Source organism: Taudactylus pleione, unplaced genomic scaffold (genome assembly GCF_031769625.1).
Source record: "Taudactylus pleione unplaced genomic scaffold, aTauple2 ptg000407l, whole genome shotgun sequence".
NCBI classification, from domain to species: domain Eukaryota; kingdom Metazoa; phylum Chordata; class Amphibia; order Anura; family Myobatrachidae; genus Taudactylus; species Taudactylus pleione.
In genome coordinates this window covers 233,052-255,246 of record NW_028284809.1, presented here as the reverse complement: position 1 = coordinate 255,246, position 22,195 = coordinate 233,052, and the positions used below count along the sequence as shown (strand labels likewise).

Sequence of the window (22,195 nt, the reverse complement as noted above, 5' to 3'; positions counted from 1 at the left end):
AGTTTCAGGTGGCAGGTCAAATTCAGTTATTCACGTACATGGCACAAGTCAGTGACCTCACAGGTCAAGGTGGTTTGAAATGAATAAATGTAAAGCACAGGGTTGTAGCAACAAAAGAGAAAGGGGGTCTATGTAGTAAGCAGTGATAAGAGACAGAGTGAAAAGTGATAAGAAAGTGATAAGGTGCCAGCCAATCAGCTCCCAACTGTCATTTTTCAAACACAGTCTGTGAGATGACAGTTGGGAGCTGATTGGCTGGCACCTTATCACAGGCTTATCACTTTTCACTCTGTCTCCTAACACTGCTTAGTACATAGACCCCAAGATAACAGCGGGACAGGGACATTGCATAACAAGCTCCAGAAACAGAGGTAAACAGATATGAGGGTTGGTTGAATGCTCTATGGGCCTGATTCAGAGCCGCTCGCTATTTGCGGTCGTTCGTTCTAAAACAAGGGGTGGCTATTCAAATGAACCGTTCGTTAATTGCGGTCTGTTCACGCCTCTAAGTCTGAACGAGCGAGCAAAACTTGCGGTTGTAATTTTGAGAAATACGCCCCCTGGCCGCTCGCATCCTACGTCATGTCCGCTATTTATTAGATTAATCGAGTACATCGAACAGCGTATGAGCTGCTTGCTATTCTTGTGGCTGGTTTTTTCAACCGCTATTTTGCGAGCAGTTCAGAGTAAAAAAAAAACCAAGTGATGTGGTCAATGACGCTGCTGTATTAATTATGCACTCCCTTAAAACGCCCGTTTTGTCCTTTAAGCACGCCTGCGATCTAATTCCACACCCCCGTTTTCAAGCACCTTCCCCTGTTACCACCCACATACGCCTCCCTCTGTCACTCAAAATAGCAGGCATTCGATATATAGCGAACAAACGATTTTCGGCCGCACTGACTGGTTTGCGCATGCGTATTAAAATCCGTACGCATGCGCAGATGTGCGAACATCGGTCAGAACTAGCGAGCGGCCGCTTACGAGCGGCTCTGAATGAGGGCCTATATTTTTAGACCACTGTATATATTTGATTGGCCCGCACCTGTAGCAACAGCCATATTGCAAAAATATAAAATCTAAGATACAGGAGACAACTGCACATGTGGCTCCTCCCCCAGTTGTCAATTTCATTTACTGGCCAATAGTTTTTGAGCTGCAAAATATCGTTTTCCAAGTTGCTATCTCTCCCTAGAACCTAATATACATGTAACAGGTATCTCTCTGTGATCAGCCCCCTCACAGTATGCTGGATGTAAGCGCACAGAGGAGCCGAGTGCAGCTGAGAAGAAAGACCTCCGTCCGCCGGAAGCAGGGACAGCGCCAGGTTGTGTCTGAGATCGAACCGGCCGCGCCGCCACGGCCAGTTGTCAGGCCGCTCTCAATGGCAGTGCCGATGTTTCCTCCAGGGACATTGCCGATATTTGCACCGTCTCCAAGCAAGACACCACACGCTACAGAGGAACATGTGGAAGAGAAGCCGGCTACGGATGACCTCACTGTGAAGCCAAAGAAAGTGATACCAAAGCATGCTGGGTAATGTCTATAGACAGGCATGTTGGGTGATAGGTCATAGGAAAGGGGGGTACTCAGCATAACCAACCAATAATAGATGTGCTGTCAGCGGGCATCTTAGTAAAATCTTCACCTGCATCTTAGGGTAGAACACAGGCACACTTAGGGGTAAATTTACTAAAAGTAGAACGATTAAAAATCGATTAAAATCGATCAACATCGATTTTGTGTTTCAGGGGCTAAATCACATATGTACTAACACCTAAAAATCGATATCAAAAATCGTCTGTTACTAAATGTGTGATTTAGCCCCTGAAACACATCAATGTTGATCGAATTAAATCGATTTTTTTAATAGATTAAAAACGAGCTTTAGTAAATTTACCTCTTACACTCATGGGTAAATTTACTAAGAATCGTGTCTGATCAAGATTGCCCGATTAGAAACTCGATTGGCATCGCTGAAACTCAGGTGATTTTAGGCAGCTGAAACACTCAAATTTACCAAGAATCGTGATTAGCTGAGATTATATAATCCAATGACGTATGTGATCAAGATTTCTCACCCGAGTTCCCTGAGACTGACCGCAGCCAAACTCTCACGAACACGCAGCCTGCACATATCAGTGAGATACACGCAGGCTGCTTGTGTGTTATAAACGGATTTAAATGGTTAATGTAAAAAAAAATTACGTAGGGTCCCCCACAAAAAAAACATAACCTGCCCAGGGCTCCTGGTTCTTAAAATAGGGGGAAAAAAACAAGTAGGGTTCCCCAGTATTTTATGAACCAGCACTGGGCTACCTGATCCGGTCCCGGTTTTAAAAATGGGGGAAAAAGAATGCGTGGGGTAGCCCCTATTTTTAAAATCAACACCGGACTCAATTCTAGCCGGGGTATAACGCCACAGCCAGGGGACCCTTTCACCTGGTCAACCCGGCATTAACACCCCAAGCTAGTCAGCCCAACCTGGGGATCTCAGGGGTGGTGAATCCCCCAATTATGGGATCCCCCCCTCTCCTGAGTACCCCAGGCTTAGTCTGAAGCCCGGGGCTCTTCCCTGCACCCCTGGCGAGTGGGTGCAGGAGTAATAGTGATGAAAATAGAATGAAACTATTGTTTTTTACAGTGGAACTACAGGTGCCAGCGTGCCTGTCCTTTGGCACTTGTGGAACTACAAGTGCCAGCAGCAACCTGACACCCGTACCCCCACTGTAAAAAAAAAAAGTAAATAAAATACAGTACACACACACCGTAGAAAGTATACATTTATTACATACCTACCACGCTCACACATACTTACCTTCTACCAGATGTTCACGTCCCCTTGTCCAGATAGAATTCCCACGGTTTACCTGTGAAAAAAAAATCCAATACTCCCCTACCTCCTGGCGCATGTCTGTCCCCTTCTCCAGTTGTGCCCAGGGGTCTTGGCAAAAATTCAAGCCGACTACCCGTACCTGGCCGGACATGTATAGATGTATGTCTAATGACATAATGTACATCTATACATCTATACAGTGCAGAATGACAGAAGACTCGAGGCTTCTGTCATTCTCCCCGGGCCACCAGCCAATCAGAGGCCGCTCTACATTTAGCAGCTGCTGATTGGCTGTGACCCATGTGCTGTTGAATGACAGCCACATGAGTCACAGCCAATCAGCGGCCGCGAAATGTAGAGTGGCCGCTGATTGGTAGTAGAAGGCAAGTATGTGTGAGTGTGTTAGGTGTGTGTACTGTGCTTTTAATTTTTTTTAACTATTTTTTTTACAGTAGGGTTACGGCTGCCAGCCACCTGCTGGAACTTGTAGTCCCACAAGTGCCAAAGGGCAGGCATGCTGTCACCTGTAGTTCCACTGTGAAAAACAATAGTTTCATTCTATTTTCACCACTATTACTCCTGCACCCACCGGCCAGGGGTACAGGGAAGAGCCCCGTGCTTCAGACTAAGCCTGGGGTGCTCAGGGTGCTCAGGAGAGGGTGGGTCCCTTTATTGGGGGGGGGGGGGTTCCACCTCCCATGCGATCCACAGATTGGGCTGACTAGCTTGGGGTGTTAATGTTTTGGCTGGGGTGACCCGGTGAAAGGGTCCCCTAGCTGTGGCATTACACTCCAACTGGAATTGAGTCCGGTGCTGGTTTTAAATAATAGGGGGTGCCCCACACATTGTCTCCCCTATTTTTAAAACCAGGACTGGCCCGTGATTCTAATGACGATTTTGGTAAATTCCTGAGCTGTATTATTTCAATGAAAAGTACTTGCGAGTTTAGCCGATGGTGTATTTAATCGTGTTTGCATTCTCACTGGAGGATTCCCGTTTTAAAAGAGAAATCGCTCCCGAATTTTCCTTTAGTACATTTCCGATTCTTAATACAATTACCCCTCATTCTCACAGTCAGTGAGTCACCTTCTCCTATAGATGATAGTAATCTCCCAGTGATATCAGGTGCTTTGGGGGCCCGGGGTGGCCCTTAAATGCTAACTTTTTATTTATTATTATTAATATTATTATCTTTTGTTTCTAAAGCCGGGTACACGCTGGAGCAACGGGCATTTGTTCCGACATTGGAACGAATGCCCGTGAACAGTGATTGTGCGGCCACACATGTGCGTCATGCACTGTTAATGAATGACGAACGATCGCTGTTACGTCATTCATTAACCAAGCACTGGCTGCTAGCGATATCGCTAGGTTTGATTTGCAGCACATCAAACCTGGCGACCGTAGCTAGCGACGGCAGGAGTGCGCCATTATGCGTACACACTGAGCGATGTAGGCGATATGTCGTTATGAAGTGATATATTTGGGCCCGACATCGCTCCAGTGTGTATCCGGCTTAAGCCGCCACAACGGTTCCATAGTCCGGTATAAAGGAAATAGAATGCACAACAAGTTACTTAAGTACAAACGGATACAAACTATTGTAGGACTTTGTGCCATGATAGAATTATGTAGGGAAGGCAATCGGACGAGGGATCTAAGAGCTTACAATCTAGAAAGTGTATTGGTGGGCACGATAGGGTTAAGAGACCAGAGTAAGGGAATAGGGGTTCCTCAAGTTAAACCATACTTACCTACTCTCTCAGAACATCAGGAGACTCCCGGATCTCGAGTGGCGCCAGGATGCACAGAAAAGTAGGCAAATCTCCTGTAGACCGCCCGCTGTCGCCCACTTGCCGAGTGAAGTAGGTGGTTCGGGCAGCCTGATGACGCGATTGGCGCTGAATCTCATCATTGTTGCCTTTCCCCCTATTTTATAATGCTAGGAATTGCGGCTTTGTAAAGGAGGAGGGGCCACCCTGGCGTGATTGCAGGTATACAGTGAGCCATGGGTCATCCCTGATAGCTTGTACCTCAGATATGGGCCAATTTCATGGAGACAGTCGAGGTCTTGGCCACATCTAAACAAGTAGCTTACCGTTCTAATGTAACCAGAGCTGATGTCACATCTAACTGCCCCGTGACCAACACTGAGAACCAAAACTTCTCCAATTGCAATGATTAGTGTAAAACTCCCTGAACTCATTCCAGAAAGCATCTAACATGGGAAAGCCCTAATGGGACCTGACACAAGTCAGTGTACAGACCCGAGGAGACCCCTCCTCACCCTCTGCTCCCTGTTCTATGTGCATTTAGAGGATCTAGCTGCCAGTGGACTGTACACTAACGGGCTACCTGCTCTCTCCCCCCTCTCTATGATTCAGGTTTGGGATGCCGAGTCCCCAGATGATGCAGGAGCTGCAGGCACGTCTCAAGAAGAAGAAACCAAAGGAGTGACCGGGGGGGAGGTCATTGGATCCGAGGTGTAAATGGGGAATGTTTTTGTAAATAAGAAATAATAAAGATTGACTGTATAAATGACTATAATACTTATCTGTGTCCAAATCATTTATACTAATAAAATATTGATACCAAGAATTTGAAACACTCCATACAGCAGAGGCAGCCATTATGGTGGTCAACCCCAAAATGGCTGCCAGTGACAGGGGCCATTTCTTTCTATTAGGCCACCTCCTCCTCATTTACATAAAGAGGACAGCAGGAGTGAGTCTAGCCAACTTCAAGTCTGAAGCAGCAACCAAAACAGCGCCCCCTTCAGTCCTTACACAAATGGAATTTGACCTGTTTTAGCCACTCCCTCGATGTCACAGATGTTCATCCTGCTGGAGAACTGGTGACTTGCGTGATGATCCAATTGGTTAGCATCACCATCAGTTGTTCGGATCTTTGTCCAAGTCTCCCAAGACATGTGAAGTGTCATTTGGCTGAATGACCAGCTCCCAGGGCCAGCTCTATCGTTAGGCAGCTGCCTAGGGTGCCAGAATCAGGGGGGGCGCCACTGAGTCTGCCTACCGTAAAATTGTACTTAAATCAGGAGGCAGCTGTAGAACTTATAAGATGCACTTTTATCTGAGTGGCTGGGAAGTGGGTATTGATGGGGGTTTAGGGAGTAGATTGAAATTTTGCCTATGGTGCTGAGTGACCTTGCACCGGCCCTGCCAGCTCCTGTGCTGTATTGTTTTTGTGGTCATCTCAGGACCCTACACATATAATGATTGCACCCATCGCTGCTGACATTTTCAAATGCTCCCTGAATATGACACCAGACCGTGCCTCAGATTCGCTTCTTAGGACAGAGCCGTAACTATACTTGGTGCCCTGTGCCAGAGAGAGCAGTGGCGCCACCCCCTTCCCATTTTTTAAAATAGGGACATAGGGCCATGGCCTCATGGGGAAGAGATAGGGTTACTCCTGGGGCAGCCAGGAGATGCTGGGGATAAAAGAAGAGGAAGCTCAGAATGTTAATAAACAGGAAAATTCACAGGCCCAAACAGCGCCCCCTGCCTGTGGTGCCCTGTGCCATGGCACTGGTCGCACTACCCTAGTTACAGCCCTGTCTTAGGAAATTAATTTTTTACAGGTAACGTAGCCGGGTGTGATGACACACAATGATGATGTCATCAGCAGCAGCACTATGTGGCCACTACTGATTGGCTGGTTGTATATTAGACCCCTCCAGCTGATGGCATGCCACTTATTAGCATAGCGGCTACAGTATATTATGCCATGTTGCGTTTGTCTGTTTGCATTCCTCAGCGGTCATTCCCAATGGGACTACTATAGGAAACAAGACTCCCATAAGCTTTATATAGAGGGAAATGGCGGATGCAGGGGTATTTGTATTTCACTACATTTCATAAGGAAAATGCAACTGAGAATGCGACAGGAGAATGTCGACAGGTTCTGAATGTCAACATTGTGAATGTCGCTCGAGTCTCAAAGTCAACATATGATGTGTCGACATTAAAAATGTCTACACTGACATACTGTAGTGTCAGCATGTTTGACATTATGGGCCATATTCAATTTGGAGCGAAAAGCCGTTCTCGGCAAATCTTTTTCGCCGATGACGTAATTTTCACCGATTCAACTTATCCCCGTATGGTGCGAAAAGTCAATGCATCAGACCTGGCGAAAAAGTATCACCTATGAATAGGTGGCGAGAAAAAGTGCAGAATTGGGGTTTTGGGGTGCATACTTCCAAAATCACCCTGCACCCCTTTGTCAGGCCCCCAAAGGTAATCTGTGTCAAAAAGTACTTTCGTTTTGTGGGCGAGAAAAAAAACAAAGTTGGAGGACAAACTTCTAAACTAGCGAATTAGGCTCTGAGGGGGTCCCCAAGTATGCCCCAGGTGTTTTTTTGCTTGCAGGTAGTTGCTGCAGGTGGATTTTTCATGTTTTTTTAAAACTTCATATTAGCAACATTAAAATATGCTTGCACCCATTTTCTTGTACCCCAAATTTGATGGAACTACTTATTTTGGCAATAAATGCTATTCTTCACCACCTTCCCAAAAATGCAAAACAGCACCTATTGAGACCTTTTAAAGACCCCACATACCTTTAGCAGCGCTATTCGGGGGTACCCATAGTGTACCCCCCATGTCAGAGCATCTTTTGGGAGTTGTCAGGTTGATTTCCCCAAAAATGACAGGACTCTTCGCTGATTTCGATTTCGCCGGGTCCCGTTTTCACTGATTTCAATTTGAATATGGGGATACGCGGGCACGAGCGCGATACTCTTTCGCACCTGAGACCAGCGATGACGGCGAAAAGTCAGCTTCAAATTGAATATGGCGCTATGTCAGTGAGATTGTTGGCAAAACCCTAACTGCACCCTAACCATAATTCTTAACCATAACCCCAACACTGATGATGCAGACATAGCTGAACATGCTGCCATTTTGTCAGCGTCGACATGTATGTTGACATTATGAACCCGACAAAATTGTGCACAATGTTGTCGACGTTCAGAACCATTCAGTATTACAGTGCCGACATACTGAGAGTGTACATTGTGATTTGTGGCAGTATGACTGCATACTATATTTTGTCATAGTCTAAATTGGGCATGGGGAATTTACAGCAGTTGTATATCTACATATCCCAGCAGGTTTGCACGACCTTCTGGGACTTGTAGTTCCATTTCAACTGAAGAGCACTAGCTTGTAATAATAAAATACAATAATTAATTACAATATATGCCAAGATGTGGATAGTGTGTTTATAACCACTGAAAGTATGTAATGTAATAGGTTACTGCAGTATAAATGGCAAAGAGAACGGGAGGGATGTTTGTGTGTTTGGTTTGCTGTCTGTTTATAATATTAGCTACATATATGGGGTGGGGGGGTTGTGTTTCTGGTAAGACAGAGAATTCCCCCCCATCATCCAGTGACTCAAAAACAGCTGGAGTTCTCAGCATCACTAATAGGGATATTCCAGGATCTGATCTCGTCCTTCCTTTAATTGGAAGGAGATGTGGAGAGTGCTGAGGGCATTGTGGGAGCAGACAGGTAAGGGTTAAACTTGCTCCGTAACAATTGGACTTTCCCCGCCGTCCGTCCATACAGTTTAGTTCCCAGTGAAACAGCGTCAAACATTTCCAAATGCAACTTATTTTATTTAAAGTATATAAAAATAAAAAAATACATAAATTTAATATAAATAGTAATTACAAAAATAACATTTTGACAATAAATAAATGCAATCAAATCAGAATTCACAATAAATAAATGTCATCCTATAAAAAATATAAATAAAACAAAAAAACAGCCTGAAAGTTGTTTAATCAAAAAAATGTTACCACTGGGTTTTGCATTGTAGCGAAAATGTATCAATCTGTGCAAATTACAATGGTTGGTTAAACAAGAGGTTTTACTCCTATCACAGGAAACAATTTGGAAATGTTAGCCAAACACATAGATCTTTGCAGCAGGTCATGTTTTCAGGATTTTTTTTACCACCTTCTTTGACTGGATTATTAATTAGCCACAGCTGCCCACAAAGGTAAGCGCCGAAAATATAACCTAACCTGTTAAAATGCATGAAAGCTGGAGCTCAGGGCCTGTCAGTACTAAAGATTGACATTAGAACATGTCAGTAAAAGACACTAGAAAATGTCAGTAAATCAATTACTAAGGGGTCAATCCTATTAGGTGCGATGTGCCGTTGCAACGGCGTTTAAATGCCGGCAACGGCACCGCATCTCGCACCCTTTGCTACCCGACCCGAGCCTGGATTCGCATAATTTTGCTCTGAGCCCTAAGGGGCAGCAAGCACTTTTAGGCAAATCCGGGCGGCCGTCAAGCACGGCCGCTGTCGCGATGACTCGCACCCGCGAATACATCGCATGTAATAGGATTGACCCCAAAAACTCTAGAGGAGGACAAGTATTTGGGAAATACATAACTTTAGGGGACAGTTTTCCATTATTATCCTCAATTATCGCAATAGGTGATGGGGATCCCATCTGTTTGACTGAACAGCTTCGTATACTATATATATGACCACAGGAAAATCCAAAAAACATGACCCGTTGGGGAGTCTTAAAGTGATATACTGCAAAAATGATGCTCAAGAAGAGATCCTCAAATATTTATTACAAGATGTTGGTGAAGAGTGTGGAAGTCTGGAACATGCTGGTGAAGATTTTGGAAGTCTGGAACATGCTGGTGAAGAGTGTGGAAGTCTGGAACATGCTGGTGAAGAGTGTGGAAGTCTGGAACATGCTGGTGAAGAGTGTGGAAGTCTGGAACATATTGGTGAAGAGTGTGGAAGTCTGGAACATGCTGGTGAAGAGTGCGGAAGTCTGGAACATGCTGGTGAAGAGTGTGGAAGTCTGGAACATGCTGGTGAAGAGTGTGGAAGTCTGGAACATGTTGGTCGACAGTGTGGAAGTCTGGAACATGTTGGTGAAGAGCCTGGAAGTCTGGAACATGCTGGTGAAGAGTGTGGCAATCTGGAACATGATGGTGAAGAGTGTGGAAGTCTGGAACATGTTGGTGAAGAGTGTGGAAGTCTGGAACATATTGGTGAAGAGTGTGGAAGTCTGGAACATGCTGGTGAAGAGTGTGGAAGTCTGGAACATATTGGTGAAGAGTGTGGAAGTCTGGAACATGCTGGTGAAGAGTGTGGAAGTCTGGAACATGCTGGTGAAGAGTGTGGAAGTCTGGAACATGCTGGTGAAGAGTGTGGAAGTCTAGAAAATGTTGGTGAAGAGTGTGGAAGTCTGGAACATGCTGGTGAAGAGTGCGGAGGTCTGGAACATGCTGGTGAAGAGTGTGGAAGTCTGGAACATGCTGGTGAAGAGTGTGGAAGTCTGGAACATGCTGGTGAAGAGTGTGGAAGTCTGGAACATATTGGTGAAGAGTGTGGAAGTCTGGAACATGCTGGTGAAGAGTGTGGAAGTCTGGAACATGCTGGTGAAGAGTGTGGAAGTCTGGAACATGCTGGTGAAGAGTGTGGAAGTCTGGAACATGCTGGTGAAGAGTGTGGAAGTCTAGAAAATGTTGGTGAAGAGTGTGGAAGTCTGGAACATGCTGGTGAAGAGTGCGGAAGTCTGGAACATGCTGGTGAAGAGTGTGGAAGTCTGGAACATGCTGGTGAAGAGTGTGGAAGTCTGGAACATGCTGGTGAAGAGTGTGGAAGTCTGGAACATGTTGGTCGACAGTGTGGAAGTCTGGAACATGTTGGTGAAGAGCCTGGAAGTCTGGAACATGCTGGTGAAGAGTGTGGCAATCTGGAACATGATGGTGAAGAGTGTGGAAGTCTGGAACATGTTGGTGAAGAGTGTGGAAGTCTGGAACATGCTGGTGAAGAGTGTGGAAGTCTGGAACATGCTGGTGAAGAGTGTGGAAGTCTAGAAAATATTGGTGAAGAGTGTGGAAGTCTAGAAAATGTTGGTGAAGAGTGTGGAAGTCTAGAAAATGTTGGTGAAGAGTGTGGAAGTCTGGAACATGCTGGTGAAGAGTGTGGAAGTCTGGAACATGCTGGTGAAGAGTGTGGAAGTCTGGAACATGCTGGTGAAGAGTGTGGAAGTCTGGAACATGCTGGTGAAGAGTGTGGAAGTCTGGAACATGCTGGTGAAGAGTGTGGAAGTCTGGAACATGTTGGTCGACAGTGTGGAAGTCTGGAACATGTTGGTGAAGAGCCTGGAAGTCTGGAACATGCTGGTGAAGAGTGTGGCAATCTGGAACATGATGGTGAAGAGTGTGGAAGTCTGGAACATGTTGGTGAAGAGTGTGGAAGTCTGGAACATGCTGGTGAAGAGTGTGGAAGTCTGGAACATGCTGGTGAAGAGTGTGGAAGTCTAGAAAATATTGGTGAAGAGTGTGGAAGTCTAGAAAATGTTGGTGAAGAGTGTGGAAGTCTAGAAAATGTTGGTGAAGAGTGTGGAAGTCTGGAACATGCTGGTGAAGAGTGTGGAAGTCTGGAACATGCTGGTGAAGAGTGTGGAAGTCTGGAACATGCTGGTGAAGAGTGTGGAAGTCTGGAACATGCTGGTGAAGAGTGTGGAAGTCTGGAACATGCTGGTGAAGAGTGTGGAAGTCTGGAACATGCTGGTGAAGAGTGTGGAAGTCTGGAACATGCTGGTGAAGAGTGTGGAAGTCTGGAACATGTTGGTCGACAGTGTGGAAGTCTGGAACATGTTGGTGAAGAGCCTGGAAGTCTGGAACATGCTGGTGAAGAGTGTGGCAATCTGGAACATGATGGTGAAGAGTGTGGAAGTCTGGAACATGTTGGTGAAGAGTGTGGAAGTCTGGAACATGCTGGTGAAGAGTGTGGCAGCCTAGAAAATGTTGGTGAAGAGTGTGGAAGTCTGGAACATATTGGTGAAGAGTGTGGAAGTCTGGAACATGCTGGTGAAGAGTGTGGAAGTCTGGAACATGCTGGTGAAGAGTGTGGAAGTCTGGAACATGCTGGTGAAGAGTGTGGAAGTCTGGAACATGTTGGTCGACAGTGTGGAAGTCTGGAACATGTTGGTGAAGAGCCTGGAAGTCTGGAACATGCTGGTGAAGAGTGTGGCATTCTGGAACATGATGGTGAAGAGTGTGGAAGTCTGGAACATGTTGGTGAAGAGTGTGGAAGTCTGGAACATGCTGGTGAAGAGTGTGGAAGTCTGGAACATGTTGGTCGACAGTGTGGAAGTCTGGAACTTGTTGGTGAAGAGCCTGGAAGTCTGGAACATGCTGGTGAAGAGTGTGACAGTCTGGAACATGTCAGTGATGAGTGTGGCAGTGTAGAACATGTTGAAGAGTGTGGCATTATGGAACATGTTGGTGGAGAGTGTGGCAGCCTAGAACATGTTGATGAAGAGTTTGGCAGTCTAGAGCATGGTGGTAAAAAGTGTGGCAGCCTAGAACGTGTTGGTGAAGAGTGTGGCAGGCTGGAACATGTTGGTGAAGAGTATGGCAGTCTGGAAGATGTCAGTGAAGAGTGTGGAAGCCTAGAACATGTTGGTAAAGAGTGTGGCATTTTGGAACATGTTGATGTGGAGTGTGGCAGTGTAGAACATGTTGGCGAATAACTTGGAAGACTAGAATGTTTTGGTGAAGAGTGTAGCATTTTATAACATGTTGGTGAAATGTTGATGAAGAGTTTGGCAGTCTAGAGCATGGTGGTAAAAAGTGTGGCAGCCTAGAACTTGTTGGTGAAGAGTTTGGCAGTCGAGAGCATGGTGGTAAAAAGTGTGGCAGCCTAGAACTTGTTGGTGAAGAGTTTGGCAGCCTAGAACGTGTTGGTACAGAACATATGGTGGTAAAAACTTTGTACTGAAGTCTAGAACATGTGGACTAGGACATTTCAATCAAGAACATGGAACAGGAGTACCTTATGTTTGTATTCAAAACATTCCAATATCAATCCTTATTGTTAAAATAACAACATCACTGTATAGGAACAATCCAGGGACTAACTGGATTATGGTTCCAGATTAGTTTACTCTCTGTGCAGCAGATTTCAAATACATGAAGTAAAATCAAACAACCAGCATAGAGATAATTCTTATGCTAAAAAGAACAATTCAAGTAAAGGTAATCATTAAGTTCACATTATCTCCATGACCCGACCTCACATTTCTTTCCATGTTCTCAAAATCCTTAAAAGAACAGTAACATCAATTCTCAACATGTTCAGCGTCAGAGAACACGTGACATCGGCCAGGTAAACAGCGCCGTTTTCACCAATAGTGAAACATATAGAACACGAATATTTATGTACCAATTGTTTTTATACAGCCAATTATATGCTTTATTTTATAATATTGTCATTGACAAGAAAATTGGTGATGTGTCTGCCCCTTAGACGCTAACACAAACGCGAATACACCAATTACACATCACAGAACGGACCAGGAGTGGGGCGCTAACTTTCAGTGCATTATTCCCAATTCAATAAATAACAATAAATACTTTTTAGGCAACTAATATAAATACTTCCATATGAGATAGATAACGGACATAGCTTCAAGGCATGCTGGGAAGTTAGTCGGTGACCGAGATCAAGATGATATCATTTGTGTGAGGAATTAGGAGACTATGTAAAACAAATCTGTTACTCAGTGTAGAATTAGATCTGGAATATAAATTCCTATATTCCACTTGATATCACCGAGGGCAGGGGGGGGAATTTCGGATATACGAGATGATTCTGGGTCATTTCACTTCTTATCCTGATTGTTAATCTTGTCATCTTGTTAAAACCCAAAACAAGTGCCAGCCCCAAGAATAGTGAGCAGGCTATCGCTAGAACCTCTTACACCGGGGGGTATTCAATGTGTAGCCCCTCCAGCTGCTGTGGAACTACACATCCCAGCATTCCTTGCCATAGTTTTAGCAAAAATGTGAAAGGGACTTGCTGGGATGTGTAGTTCTACAGCAGTTGGGGGATCGCATGTTGAACGCCCCTGTCTTACACAATATTGGGCTGGATTCACGACAGTGGAGCTTCTACTGCAAAAAAGTTAATTAAAATTGGTATTATTAAATTAACAAACAAAATTACATATTGTGTCCCTGTAATTTTTTTTTTCTTTATAGGATGGATTTTTTTTTGGCACAAGAAATTTTTTATTTTAGCAATAATCTCTTATGAAAACCTCAAACAAAGCTTTAAGCGTAAGGTTCTCAAAGACCACTATAAGTCCTGGACTAAACTAGTCCATTTTTTTTTTGTCAGGGTAACACCTAAAAAACTAAGGATTAGGGTGGTATTTAAAAACATTAAACAAAAAAAATATATATATATTTTTCTGAATTTTGTGTTAAGCAAACACATTTTTCCCCCCATTTTGCAGCCACAACTGTGGTGAATTCAGCCCATTCATTTTGACGGGAGGTTCTAGGTATAGTTGTAATATAGTATAGATTAATATTGCATGACCCGGCTGCAATTTTACGCATTGAAGGAAAGGAAACAAAATGAACGTGGCCAATTTAATATGCCCTCAAAGGTACTTTTGGCGAGGAAGGTGGCTAGTTGCTATATCCAGCAAGCAGGCCTCATCCAATGCCGTGCATTTACCGTAGTAAGTGTTACCCGTCGGCCATGTTGTGCGTTTCAGATACAGGGGTCTAGTTACTAAGCAGTGTTAGGAGACAGAGTGAAAAGTGATAAGGTGCCAGCCAATCAGCTCCCAACTGTCATTTTTCATATACAGCCTGTGAGATGGCAGTTAGGAGCTGATTGGCTGGCACCTTATCACTTTTCACTCTGTCTCCTAACACTGCTTAGTAACTGGACCCCACAGACGCCAATTGTCTGAGATGTCCCCTCTTTCCTCCCAGTCAGGTATAACTTCCCATCCGCCTCCGAGGAGTGCAGTACAAATCTCTAATAGTGTCCTTGTCAGCATAACGGCGCATAGGGCGGGTGTACTCACAATATGTGGGTGACATCCTCACCCCCCAAAACCATCCCCAGTGTTTAATCAAGAGAGCTTTGCAGCACAGTGTAATCCCTCACCGCCCGCAGCAGGCTTTGTTCCAGGGTCTGGAGAGCTTGAAACATCAGCACGCGGCTGCACCAGTGTTTGCCGGAGGTCGGTGGTCCATGCGGGGACAGACTGGCTGCCGGGACACTGACTCCCTGTGATGACATCTGCAGGAGAGAGGAGACAGGTGTCTTTGTGATGATGCGATTATTGAAAAAAAAATGGATTCAACATTTCTTATGTTAGTTGTTATCAATAGCGGGTATCACAACCGGAGCTAGTCAATTAAACTGCATCTTCCCTGCATGGTAAACTGTGGGTTAACGTGTGCTAGAGTGCCAGAATCTATGCTAAACCGCAGCTGCGAGGAAAAAATTAGGGCTGGACATCGGAAGCCGATGGTTAGCAACCATCGATGTTTATGATTCGATGGAAGTACTTTTTCCACCGAATACCGGAAATTTGATGGGTTGCCAGTCATCGGATGCAGCTTTCCGGTGGTTGGCTGTGGAGGGGAAGCGCACACAGAGCAGTAGTCTATGCAAAGCAGCAGGAGAATAGATCTATTCTCAGTATAGGGGGAGCCTGGGGGCAGCCCAGCATCTCAGAGAGTGCTGGGGATGCCCCCACAGTGACGTGGATGGGGGCCACGAGGCTCCGCCTTTTCCCAGCAGGCTCCGCCCCTTTTCATGCTGTAGTATGACCATCGCGTTGTTTATACTATCGAATATTTGCTATGCGATGGCAACTGATGTCGGAAGCCCGGCAACCAGGGGCGTATTTATAATGGTTGCAGGGTGTGCGGTGCACGCAGGCCTCTGGGTCTAGTGGGGGGGCCGCACCGCACACCCTGCACCCATATTTTTTTTTTCATACTTACCTCTCCGAAGTCCCACGGAGTAGCGCTACACAAAACGCCATGGCGGCCATTTTCCTGGCGTTTTGCACATGTGCAGTACAAAATCACTGGGAAAATGGCTGCCGCACCATTTTCCCTGTGATCTGCACATGCGCAGTAAACTCCGGGCACAGAGTAGTGCCCGGGGTCCACTGCTGCTGTCAGTTCGCTGACAGCAGCCAGGAAGAGAGGAGAGGGCCCCAGACGGGGAGTGAACAAGGGCCCCTGCCGGCAACCATTTCAGCCAGGCTCCCGATGTCCATCCCTAGAAAAATTCCTGCCTCCAGGGGGTTCCCGCAGCTAATTGCATTGGGCAGCACCGACAATTTACCCCGGGGCTAATTGGATATGCCCCTTAACTGCACTGAGACATACCTGCCGACAATCTGGCTGCCCCTTCCGGGAGGAGGCAGCCAGGGCGGCACAGCAGAGGTTGGGGTGAAGGGAGTGACACGTGATTAGGGGCAGAACGTGGGTGCAACTGCACAATCGCCTCATACCTACATTATGCAGCAGGGGGCGGGGTCAGAATGACGCGATCCAGTGCAAACCGCATTATTGGCTCCCCCAGACCGCCCCTTGTATTCTATAAGTGGGTGGCTGTGTGGGGCGTGGGTGGATGGCGGCAAGGGCAGGTGCGGGTGGGAAGGCAGCTGGCCAGGAGACTTGTCCACTCTTCCAGGCGGCTGGGAGCACCATCCGATTTCGGAAGCATCCCGCTGTTCCGTAGTATGCACTGATATTACACTTATTCTGCACAGGCACTGATCAGACACTGATCGGACACTGCACAGACACTGCTCAGACACTGCACAGACACTGATCAGACACTGATCAGACACTGCACAGACACTGATCAGGCACTGATCAGACACTGCACAGACACTGATCAGATACTGCACAGACACTGCACAGACACTGATCAGACACTGCACAGACACTGCAGAGACAATGATGAGATATTGCACAGACACTGATCAGACACTGCACAGACACTGATCAGACACTGCACAGACACTGCACAGACACTGATCAGACACTGCACAGACACTGATCAGACGCTGCACAGACACTGCACAGACACTGATCAGACACTGCACAGACACTGCACAGACACTGATCAGACACTGCACAGACACTGATCAGACACTGCACAGACACTGATCGGACACTGCACAGACACTGATCAGACACTGATCGGACACTGCACAGACACTGATCAGACACTGCACAGACACTGATCAGACACTGCACAGACAATGCTCTGACACGACACTGACACTGCACAGACCATACTTGCCTACCCTCCCGGGACGGATGAGAGGCCGAAACTCGGGTGCTACTTACAGCCGCCCGGAGAGGCGTACCAGTCTTCTTCAGTGCCCCCCGTCCACCCAGCGCTACCCACTTCTCCGAGTAAAGTGGGTGGGGCGGGCGGCCAATGACGAGATTCGTGCTGAATCGCATCATGGTACCCACGTCCTCCTCTTTACAATGCTGTAAATATAGGCATTGTAAAGTAGGAGGCTTGGCCACGATGATGCAATCATGCCGGCAACCCTCCGCACCGCCCACCTATGCTGCCCCATGCCCCCTCACCCCCCCTGCTATGCCGACCTTGCTGCCCTTCCCCGAATAGGGCATCCAGAATGTCAGCAAGTATGGGGCAGATGCTGCACAGAGACTACACTGCACTGACACAATACAGACACTGCACTAACAAACTTTTGGCCTAGGGGTGCCACACAAAAATGCTGATACTTTAGTACGCCGTGATTCAAGACAGTTTGGGTACCACTGATCTATAGACTCGTACCTAAGTTATACCTGATAGGGGACGTCCAGTAACATGTTCCTCCCTTCGCTTCTGAGACTATTTTTATCAGTAATTATTTAAGCAGTACCCACACATTACACCTTTCTACAAAATTTGAAAAAAAGTGTTTTTTTTTTTTTTTTTTAGCTTTATTCAAATTGCAAGAGAGCCAGCTGTGGTTCTTGCTTTGGCATTGACCCTTCTTTCCCAAACAGCGAAAAGCCAAAATCTGCACAAAGGCTTTCAGAACAAAGGCTCTGATTCAGAGCCGGACGCTCTGACCAGAGCGCTCGCTCTGAATCAGGGCCCACCTCCATAATTATGGAGCGTCCTCCTGGACGCTCGTATAGCTGTGGGTCACCACCCACAGCATATACGAGCGTGCAGGATGATGGTCGCGATGGTCTTGACCATCGCGACCATCGCCACTGCGAGCCGAAGCCTGCGGTTGAGTTTCTCAACCGCAAGGCCTGGAGTGATTTTGGCTCTATCAGAGCCAAAATCACTCCCGCTGACATCACTAGTGATGTCAGTGGGGCCGGCTTCTGACGGTAGGCGTTCCCTTGGGAACGCCTCCGTCTGGCAGGCACGCCCCCAGCACGCCCACCAAAGGGGGCGTGCTGTCGATCAACATCGACAGCACGCCCCCTTTGATCAGACACTACGAGCGAAGGAAAGTCCTTCGCTCGTCGCGTCTTGCGCATGCGCACGACGGAGCTCCCTCCGTCGTGCGCATGCGCAGTGCAGACCATCGACCCACTTGCGAGCGGACAGCCGCTCGCGAGTGGGTCTGAATCAGGCCCAAAATGTGCACTTGAAAATGAGAATTCATTTGTTTCTTTTTTGTTTTTTATACCGGTGTGCATGAAACTCATAAAATGCGTAGGGGTAATAAGGTAGCCCAGCAATGCGTACAATTTCCAAATCAACCTTCTGCGTCAAATGAGGGGACCTGGTCTTTAGCAGTGCGGGATTATTCTCTGGTGACTTGTAGATAAGTGCCCCCATCTGCCCCATCTGAACCCCTGCTTGGCTGAGAACAAGTCCCACTCATCCTTAGCAGTGAAGGGGTGAAATTACAATAATCATGGGGCTATATTAATCACCAAAGTACATTTATTGAAATTCATAGCCAAGCTCTGCCAGATCATTGCAGATGGCACACAACTTCCAGTGCTACCTGGTCAGACTGGTAGCTGGTCACTCACCTGCTTCTGGATGTGGTGCAGAAGATCGCGGAGGTACAAGCGCACTTTGGTGACTTTTTCCTTCAGGTGAGATGCTTTGTCACTGGTGTCCTCTCTCACCCACTTCTCCAGCTCCTCCAGGTACACAGGGAAAACCCGCAGGGCTCCGTTCAGCAGCCTGAGACGCTCACCTGGCTGCAGACAGTGGAAAAGGGGAGATCGAGGGAGACGTTGATGCTAAAGGAACCTTATTGATTGAGGAGGAAAAGGTGGAGAGAGAGGGAGAGAGAGAGGTTGGGGGGAGAGTGGGGGAGAGAGAGAAAGAGGGAGAGGGGGAAGAGAGAGTGAGGGGGGAGAGAGACAGAGAGAGAGAGAGAGAGAGAGAGAGAGTATGTTCTCACCAGTAGCTTCAGCCAGGAATGAAAGCTGATGCTGACAGACGGAATGTTTTCGGAGTGCCCTATCAAGTCCAGGTGCGATCCAGGTAATTTCCACGACCGCTGAAAAGAAGACGACACATTGTGAGGAAAGTTATAGTCCAAAAACGGGATACGTTTATTAGCACAACACAGGAATGATAATAAAACTGGGTGTTGTATGTGGAGTAGACTGAGACAGATACATACTATATTAGGAAGAATGATAAGTCTCAGGGATAGATGTGCTAAGCCTTGAGATAAACTACTAACCAATCAGCTCCTAAATGTCACTTTACAGGCTGTTTGAAAAATGACAGTTAGGAACTGATTGGTTGGTACTTTATCTCTCTCCACTTTCTCTCTCCCCAAGGCCTAGTACATAGACCCCTTAGTCAGGTCAAGTTCATCGAGCGGTTTAAAATAGAAGTCTCAACTACAGTAGGTCAAGGTGGCAAGGTAGGTAGCTTGGTGTAAAATGTAAGGAGAAGCCACATCAAATGCAGAAAAAACAGGGAAATGAAATAAAAGGTGAAAAGATACAACTATCACAAGAGAGGTCAGACCGTTAGAGCCTGTATTTGGGTTGATGTGACAGCTGTCACTGGCCAGAAGACTAAGCGGAGTGGTAAAGAGACAAAGTACAGTCTAAATCCAAGAATCACAAAATCACTCAGGCCTCCAACTATGAAAAAGAACTGGATAGTGACAATCTGCCGGAAGTATAATACTTTAGTTACACATCACAGGATAGAACTATGCTACATTAAAAAAAAATTATATTACATATATAGCATGGAATTTGGGAGATAGAGAACCCAGAGGCTTGGGACACCTACGTAGTCGTGTGCCAATGACCTTGTCTCCTGCAACAGCTTCCTGGACAGTCTCAGGCTCCTGCTAAAGTCATCCTTCGAGCGGCCGCCCTTTACAGTCATCCCACCAGTCACAGGGGCTCCATCCACTGCCCAGCCCCAGATGATGCCACAGAGCAGAACTGGCAACCAATGGGCACCTGCAGAGATGGAACAAGGTATCAATGCTATAAAGTGACCAAGTGGAACAGCTGGGTATGGGCCACATCAAATGAGCCACCAAGGCCACAGACTGTTGTTCCAATTGACTCCTTTTCATGGATTTACACATCTTCACCTCAGAGACTTGCCTCTTCTCTCACCTTGCCAAGACTTCCCAAGCCTTCATTGCTCTCCTGTATCTCCTCAACATCTCATACACTGTCTCAGCCTTCTACACCCAGCCTTCTACTCTCGCTCCGTTACCGAGACTAACCCCCCTCTCCCTCTTCACTCCTCCTTGGTCTGTGCTTTCCCATAGTCTTCCCCTTCTCTCTCTCTCTCTGCATGAAGTAGCTGTCTCATGTTCCTCTACAGCTGATGTTACACAATAGTCTCTGGGCAGTTTTATTATTGGTAACATCTGAGTTTCCTTCCTCGTGAGGAAGACACTCAGCAGAGTTTACTGTCAGGCCAAACCCTCCAGTAGAGAAGTAGGCTGGTCTGTGCAAGCACACACAAACATTTACTATAAGCAAACAATGTGCTGCTGCATTACACCAGCCCTGCTGTCACCCAAGTTGGACGGGGGGCACTGAAATGACTTGGACTGTCCAATTGGTACACCTCGTGTAACGTCTAGCTTGATGAATGTTGGAGAGCAATCCCATTAGATCTCTGCCCGATTTTTACACTTAGGACTTTAATAAAAGATAAAAGTATATCTCAAGTTTTTCTCTTTGGTTTTTCATAGTGGTGGTGCCCTTTCTGACAGTTTAAGACTGGTTTGCCCAGTAAGTAGATGTGGGACCTATCCTGCTGTTGTCCAGTCTCATCCTAGGTGACCTGGTGGAATAATCATTTATGAAGGCAGCAGGCTCCCTATACTCTGCTTCTAAGGCCACAGCTGTGGTTAGGATGCCACCCGTGTTACCCAATTGGTATAATGTCTATAAGGGTCCTAACACCACCATGACTCCAAAAGAGCTTGAGGTGCCATCCACCTACCTGGATTGAGCATCTTCATCTTGCCGGTTGGTGATTGATGTCACAGTATCTACTCCTTGTGAGTTTGTGTCCTGACAGCACCATCTCTGAGATTTTATATAACCCCGTAAAGCTTTCATTTTCCAAATGGCTACAACATCTAAAGAAACGGAGGGGGGGGGTGAAGGGGTGGGGATTCCCTCCGTCTTCTCCGCTCCTCTTTTTCGGGATTTCCTAAACTTCCTTTTATAACACAACAGCAGAGAGTCATTGATATTAAAGAAACAATATATTTGCAGAAGTCATGTTCAGCACCAAAACTACTATTACACCATCGTCACCCTATTTCCCATGCATGCAGCATTTTCTGTACCAAGTAGACCACAGAGTTAAAGCCTTTGACAGGGTTGCTTTTAGCCAACCTGGGAGGGCGTGGTAATAATTTATTCCACGTTTTGATTTACTGGCTGCTAATTTGTGGAGACTGGGTGCTTTGTAGCCCAGGTCAAACTTTAAAGTGTTCTACTAAGTACCATATTTATCTTCAGGTAGTCACACAAATAGAAACCCCTAAAATACAGGAGGCTTGTATACGTTAAAACATGACGATGTGTCAGTCAGAGACTCACTTGGGTAAAATGGAATCAACAGGTTTTGCTCTCAGTGCAATAATCTACTTTAGGCTTTATACATTACAATCAGTGTAAATATATATTCATGTAGCTCCCAAACGTCCTGTTTTTCTCAGGACAACCCAATTTTGGAAGACTATCCTGCCGTCTCCCAAACTGGTCCAATGCCACACACTATGGAGGTAACTGGCTCCATGGCATTTAGCATAAGGAAGTAAAAGTTTAAATTAGATTATTCTCGGAAAAGGCCCAAGAGGGACATGCCGACATCTGCAGACATTCTTTGGAAGTCTTTAGTTACAATCTGACATCCCAAAATGCAAACACAGCCTAATATAATCAAAGTTCCTGTAAACCAAAGAGTTCCCTACATAAATATAATGTGATAAATTCAAAGCCTGACATGCACATTCTTTAAAAGAGGTAGAGTGTAAATTATTTTGGATTTAATGTGATC

The 22,195-nt window shown here is 46.2% G+C and overlaps 2 protein-coding genes across 2 annotated transcripts in view; one reads left to right on the top strand and one right to left on the bottom strand.

Moving 5' to 3' along the window:
* Window positions 1-5,343, top strand: part of LOC148506333 (uncharacterized) — a 34,139-nt gene extending 28,796 nt beyond the window's left edge. The window contains exons 6-7 of the mRNA XM_088446826.1: window positions 1,235-1,536; window positions 5,221-5,343. Coding sequence (XP_088302952.1) covers window positions 1,235-1,536; window positions 5,221-5,293 — 375 coding nt within the window. The 3' untranslated portion in view covers window positions 5,294-5,343. The remainder of the gene's footprint in view (window positions 1-1,234; window positions 1,537-5,220) is intronic.
* A 7,213-nt stretch (window positions 5,344-12,556) lies between these two features.
* IL27 (interleukin 27) lies at window positions 12,557-21,146 on the bottom strand. The gene is made up of 6 exons (XM_088446868.1): window positions 21,128-21,146; window positions 19,946-20,121; window positions 19,092-19,190; window positions 18,712-18,885; window positions 14,822-14,956; window positions 12,557-12,586 (listed from the first exon to the last, which is right to left on the bottom strand). Exons 1-6 carry the CDS (start codon window positions 21,144-21,146, stop codon window positions 12,557-12,559), a joined length of 633 nt encoding a protein of 210 aa, XP_088302994.1.
* Window positions 21,147-22,195: the final 1,049 nt, after the last annotated feature.

Bases quoted from the DNA above. Each gene is read 5' to 3' on its own strand.
- IL27 (XM_088446868.1), bottom strand. The intron at 19,191-19,945 runs GTAGGTGTCCCA...TCTTCTTTTCAG, and splicing joins GGTCATTGGCACACGACTAC to CGGTCGTGGAAATTACCTGG. The intron at 14,957-18,711 runs GTGAGTGACCAG...TCTCTCCTGCAG, and splicing joins TGCACCACATCCAGAAGCAG to ATGTCATCACAGGGAGTCAG.